The sequence below is a fragment of the Coregonus clupeaformis genome, chromosome 20 (genome assembly GCF_020615455.1).
Source record: "Coregonus clupeaformis isolate EN_2021a chromosome 20, ASM2061545v1, whole genome shotgun sequence".
In the NCBI taxonomy this organism is placed as follows: Eukaryota; Metazoa; Chordata; class Actinopteri; order Salmoniformes; family Salmonidae; genus Coregonus; species Coregonus clupeaformis.
The window spans coordinates 32771665-32777664 of NC_059211.1; the positions used below are offsets into that span (position 1 = coordinate 32771665).

The window sequence follows — 6000 nt, forward strand, 5'->3', positions numbered from 1 at the left end:
ATTGTTTTCTTGGTGACTATGGTCCCAGCTGCCTTGAGATCATTGACAAGATCCTCCCGTGTAGTTCTGGGCTGATTCCTCACCGTTCTCATGATCATTGAAACTCCACGAGGTGAGATCTTGCATGGAGCCCCAGGTCGAGGGAGATTGACAGCTCTTTTGTGTTTCTTCCATTTGCGGATAATCGCACCAACTGTTGTCACCTTCTCACCAAGCTGCTTGACGATGGTCTTGTAGCCCATTCCAGCCTTGTGTAGGTCTACAATCTTGTCCCTGACATCCTTGGAGAGCTCTTTGGTCTTGGCCATGGTGGAGAGTTTGGAATCTGATTGATTGATTGCTACTGTGGACAGGTGTCTTTTATAACATTTTTTACATGCGTTGTTCTGGATTTTATTGTTGTTATTCTGTCTCTCACTGTTCAAATAAACCTACCATTAAAATTATAGACTGATCATTTCTTTGTCAGTGGGCAAACGTACAAAATCAGCAGGGGATCAAATACTTTTTTCCCTCACTGTAAATGTTTTTAGATAAAAACATAAATGTATTGATATAGAATTCCCCCCCCCACACACACACACACCAACTGAAACGTTTTCTATTGTCAAAACGTTGAATTATAGTTCTCTGAATGTCTGCAAGGCATTTTTCCAGAGGCCATTCATTTATATTTTGTAACAGCAAATGTTCTGCACAGGGAAGACTGCACAATGGCGAACAAATTATACCACAACAAATTGTCTGTAACTACGTGTATATAAAAGCAGTGTGTGTTTGACACAATGGTCTTTGTTCCTCTGTTGTGTAGTAGGAGGCTTTGGAGATGTATAGGTGGTGTGTTGTAATGGGGTTGGTGTGTATTCTGTTCCTCTGTCCTGTTGTAGGAGGCTGTATGTATAATGGTGTGGATTCTGTTCTGTTCCTCTAACCTGTGGTATTGTAGGAGGCTCAGGAGATGGTGCTGCTGAAGTTTAAACCAGAGCTTCCTCCTCCTATGACACGGCCCTCTATGGAACAGCTCTCCCACCTCATCAAGACCAACCTGCACTACCCCGAGAGCTACAGCCACCCCTTCATACAGAAGAGGTAACACGTCACGCACGCAGACATGTTCACACACACGCATGCATACATACATACACACACACACACAGAATTACAGCCATAGATTAATACATAGGTCCTATGGATATATTGCACCACACTCACACACCCAGAGCAACAGTCTATCAATCTATATGTGGTTACAGAATGTCTCACCTGGATACTGCACCATCAGTCTCTCTGACTGTGCTTTATAAACCCAGTCAAGGAAAGGGGAGATATCTCTTTGCTTCTCTCTTCCCATGGGTCTTGGTACCTGTCCTAGTTGTGTGGGTTAGGATGGCACTGCCCTATAGCAGAATCTATGCCTGGACTTCTTAACAAAGCCAACAAAAGGGAGACGTGTCTGCTCTTCTCCCTCCTCCCTGCCCAGTGGATCTTGGTGTACCTGTCTTAGTTGTGTGGGTGTTGATGGCACTGCCAAGGGAGGCCAGGCTTAGAGAACTCTGGCACCTGGATCGATGTGACTAGACTCTGGGGACACCTTCACCCCCCCCAGCACTCTATTATCTCCATGGAGACTCACAGCGGCAGGGAAGAGGAGGAGGTGGGGTGGCAGAACAGAATGGCTCAGGGGCCAGGTGACACCTGGAGCACTGAAATACAGACAGAGGAAGAGACAGGAAGACAGAAATACTAGGGCCGTGATGATACCAGTATCACAATATTTTTTCCATGGAAAAATGAAAACACGAAGTAGACCAAACTCTTTGGTCCTTTAAAAACCTGCTGTTTGTAAAATACTGTGTGCTGTAGCTTGGAAAATGAATAAATGTGACTCTGGATGACAACATAATGATGTGTTTCAACATTAGGGCTGTTTTCCTAAAGAAGTTAAATCAGCTTTGTGTTTTGTTTCCTTGCCACGATACTAACGTGTATCGCAATACTGGTATCGTCCCGGCCCCAATAAATACATCCAGGGGTGCACAGGGACACAAGCACGTAGGGACACATACACACACTGGCACACCTGTCTCTCTCGCTCTCTCTTTCTCTCCTCTCTCCCCACAGGATATGGGAGTGCAGAATTACTTCTGAACAGGCACTATATAACAGGCACTATAATAATCTGTTTTAAACTGAAACAGTTCATGAGCCCGGCAGCCTGCCTGTCCGGAGGGTGGTTGTTTGTGTGACACATGTACTCTCGCATAATTCACTAGTCAGAACTGGACTAACACGATTATCTTTTGACATGACTTGGTTCTAAACTCCACTGTTAGTGCCATTTATTTCTAGGAAACCCAGAACTGCTGTAGCCAGCGGAAGAGAAGTGCTTTGAAGAGATAAAATTATAACTTAGTGCGGTCTGGAGACAGTGAGGAAAAACATTAGACTGATAGTCAGGGACCTTAAGTGCTGTGCTTTAGTTAATGTGACTTAGAATGAGTATAAATAACCATATCTCTCTTTCTCTCCATCTATCTCTATTTCACATTCTCTCTCTCGCTCGCTCCCTCTCTCTCCCTCCCTCCCTCCTCCCTCGCACTCCCTCTCCCTCCCTCGCTCCCTCGCTCCCTCCCTCCCTCTCCCTCCCTCCTCCCGCACTCCCTCTTCCTACCCCCCCTCTGTCTATATGTAGTCTCTGTATGGTTCCAGTTACTTTGACTCTGTCTAACTGCTCCCTGGCTCACGTTGATGCCATCATTGACCTACGACACAAAACTACCAGGTAAATATAATCACACACACAGCCACAGTAGGCCGTAGTCCAATGTTCTCCTATTACAATGCATTAGCTCCACACTGTACTGTTAAAGATGCAATATGTAACTTTTTGGGCAACCCAACCAAATTCACATAGAAATTGTTCTTATAGATCTGTCATTCTCATTGAAAGCAAGACTAAGAAGCTGTAGATCTGTTCTATGTGCACTATTTCTATGCTTCAAGTGCTTAATCTTCGTTTTTGCATATTTTACTTTTGGTGTTGTACACCAGCTTCAAAATACTATATTTTTGGTTATGGAAAATATATTTCACAGCCGTTTAGATGATGCAATGATTCTTTACACGATACTTGCTTGTTTTGTTACAAACTTAAATTAGGCGAACCATTATAATATTGCAACCAGGAAATGGCATGATGGCATGGAGTGATTTCTGCATAGTGCATCTTTTAAATCTGCCATCTGTTCCGCATGTCTCCCGAGTGGCGCAGTGGTCTAAGGCACTGCATCGCAGTGCTAGCTGTGCCACTAGAGATCCTGGTTCGAATCCAGGCTCTGTCGTAGCCGGCCGCGACCGGGAGACCCATGGGGCGGCGCACAATTGGCTCAGCGTCGTCCAGGGTAGGGGAGGGAATGACCGGCAGGGATGTAGCTCAGTTGGTGGAGCATGGCGTTTGCAACGCCAGGGTTGTGGGTTCGATTCCCATGGGGGGCCAGTATAAAAAATGATGTATGCACTCACTAACTGTAAGTCGCTCTGGATAAGAGCGTCTGCTAAATGACTAAAATGTAAAATATAATGTCCCTGAGCAAATGTTTCCTGATAACTACATCCTCTTCATCCTCCTGGTTTTAATTATCTTTCTGTTTTCCTCTCCTCCCCCTCCTCTGTCATCATCCCTTTTTCTCTCTCTCTTTTCCTCCCTCCATCAGTCCTGAGTCTCTTGAGGTGCACGGTTCGTTTACATGGCTGGGCCAGACTCAATACAAGCTGCAGTTGAGGGCACAGGAAGTGATGCGGCTGCCGTTGAGAGCCGGCTTCCTGCATGCTGGCGTCTATAACCTGGGAACTCCACGGGTCTTCGCCAAGCTGGCGGACCAGGGAGCCATGTGTGAGACCAGCCAGCAGACGGCCACGCCCGCACTAATCATCATTAACAGCACCTGAACATTGTCCCGCCCCGTCTTCAATAACCAATTAACCACCATCTGTCAATCATCACTACCAAGACTCCCCATTGGTTGGCAACAACAGGGTTGAGAGCTCGGAGACCCACCCAGCAAGAAATATCTTCCAAATCCTAAATCACCTGCTCTTCACCATCAACAATGCTTGAACACTGGGCTGTCTTCATTAGGCAGAAAACGGTCTGAAACAGGGAGGGACTACTTGAAATGCTCTTTTTCATTTTCCGTTGCAAAAGGTTTTACTACGGTGTGTCCTAATGAATAGGATCCTAATTCTGTCTGCCCGCCCACCCATCAATAACCAATGAACAATTATCTGCAAATCATCACTACCAAGGCTCCCCATTGGTTAAGAAACTGTTGAGAGCTCTGAACCAGCTACCAAGCAGAAATATCTTTCCACCATGTCTCAAATCATCCACTCCACTCCCCGGCCTAAACATTTGACCCATTTTTCCAAACTAATATCCTCAATACTGGACTAAGGAAAGCAGTTGTTTAGTATTTCATAATAAAAATCTGAGGAATAAGATATATATTTAAAAAAAGAGATCAAATGTTTAAATGAAATTGTGCATCAGTTGAGCTTGTAACCACTGCGATGGTCAGACTGTTGTTGAATAAACCCCCCAGTAGCTATTTGATGTCCCAGCAACAAAGCAAAGCATAATGGACTTCCATGTGGAAGAAGGATCTATTTTCTCTCTCAGCATATTATTAATCCATCATCTCAGCTGAAGCGCTTTGGTTTTGACCTTTTCTATTTGATGAAATCAACCTGTGAAAGGGGAGGAGAACAGACAGACGTTCTAAACTCAGACGGCACTGGTGTCATCTGTCTGCCGCCAGAGATGTATTTTCTTTTTAGTGTTGAATAACTACTCACAGGTTGTTTTTGAGCGGTTGTCACCTTGGCGACAGACGTCATTTACTTCTTGGATTAACCTGGATGAGGAAGTAGGAAAAACTGCCTCTGCCTCAATGAGACTGACCATGACCACAGAGTGGTTTCTGTTGTGTGGTCACATGGACCAGACCATCAGAACATCACAAACACTTTAGAATATGACCCAGAGTTTAACCACTATACTATGTGACTGACAAACAAACTCTTTGACTGACAGGTCCCGATACAGATACTGCCTGCCCACCTGTCTGTGAGCCTGTCTGTTGTTGGTCTGTAGTCCATTTGTACTGACTGTGCTGTCAGTCCCCACGTGTACACATTTCATTTTCTACAAAACAAACACAAACAAACAAACTTATGAACCAATCAAATCAACATGATCCCTATACTTCTCCCTCATTGGACCTCCACCTTGTGCTCAAGCTGTTATTTAAATGTATGTATTTACTCAACTGCTTTTCAGATTATGTATTATATTTATAACAAATTTACTGTAAATAGAAATAAAACGTAACCAGTGATGTGGGCTGTGAGATACAGTAACTGTCTCCCCGACGTTGTGATTTGTAGTTATACTTTTCAGACTGACTGAGTTTTAGGATGTGTCCCAAATGTTATCCTATTCTCTATATATTACACTACTTTTGACCAGAGCCCTATGGACACTATAAATGGAATGGGGTGCCATTTGAGAAGCAGACGTAGGCTGCGTTTACACAGGCAGCCCAATTTAGATTTTTTTCCCCTCACTAATTGGTCTTTTGACCAATCAGATCAGCTCTGAAAAAGATCTGATGTGAGTCGTCAAAAGACCAATTAGTGGAAAAGAAAGGTCAGAATTGGGCTGCCTGTGTAAATGCAGCCTTAGTGACGGTCTCTTTGATTATAGTTTAAGGAAGGGTTGATTGTAGATGCAATGAATGTAGTCTGACCCTCAATTAGCCTCTCTGTCCGTCTGCTTCGTCTCTCAATGCCATCTCTGTTGAATGGATTGCACTTATTATGCATTTTATAATTGAAATTCATTAAGAGCGACGTCTTCGTGTCATGCTGTCCTGTCACTCTTTCTCGCTGGCACACACACTTGCACTTCCTTGGCGTTGCTTCAGGTTTGCTGATGTTTAT

General features: G+C 44.3%; 1 protein-coding gene across 4 annotated transcripts in view; it reads left to right on the forward strand.

Moving 5' to 3' along the window:
- The window catches only part of trappc8 (trafficking protein particle complex subunit 8), a 100034-nt gene extending 94619 nt beyond the window's left edge, over window positions 1–5415 (forward strand). For all 4 annotated transcript variants that reach the window (XM_041840231.2, XM_041840232.2, XM_041840233.2 and 1 more), the window contains 3 exons: window positions 947–1089; window positions 2693–2782; window positions 3714–5415. In XM_041840231.2, the coding sequence (XP_041696165.2) occupies window positions 947–1089; window positions 2693–2782; window positions 3714–3948 (468 nt within the window). In that variant the 3' untranslated portion in view covers window positions 3949–5415. The remainder of the gene's footprint in view (window positions 1–946; window positions 1090–2692; window positions 2783–3713) is intronic.
- The last annotated feature ends 585 nt before the right edge of the window (window positions 5416–6000 follow it).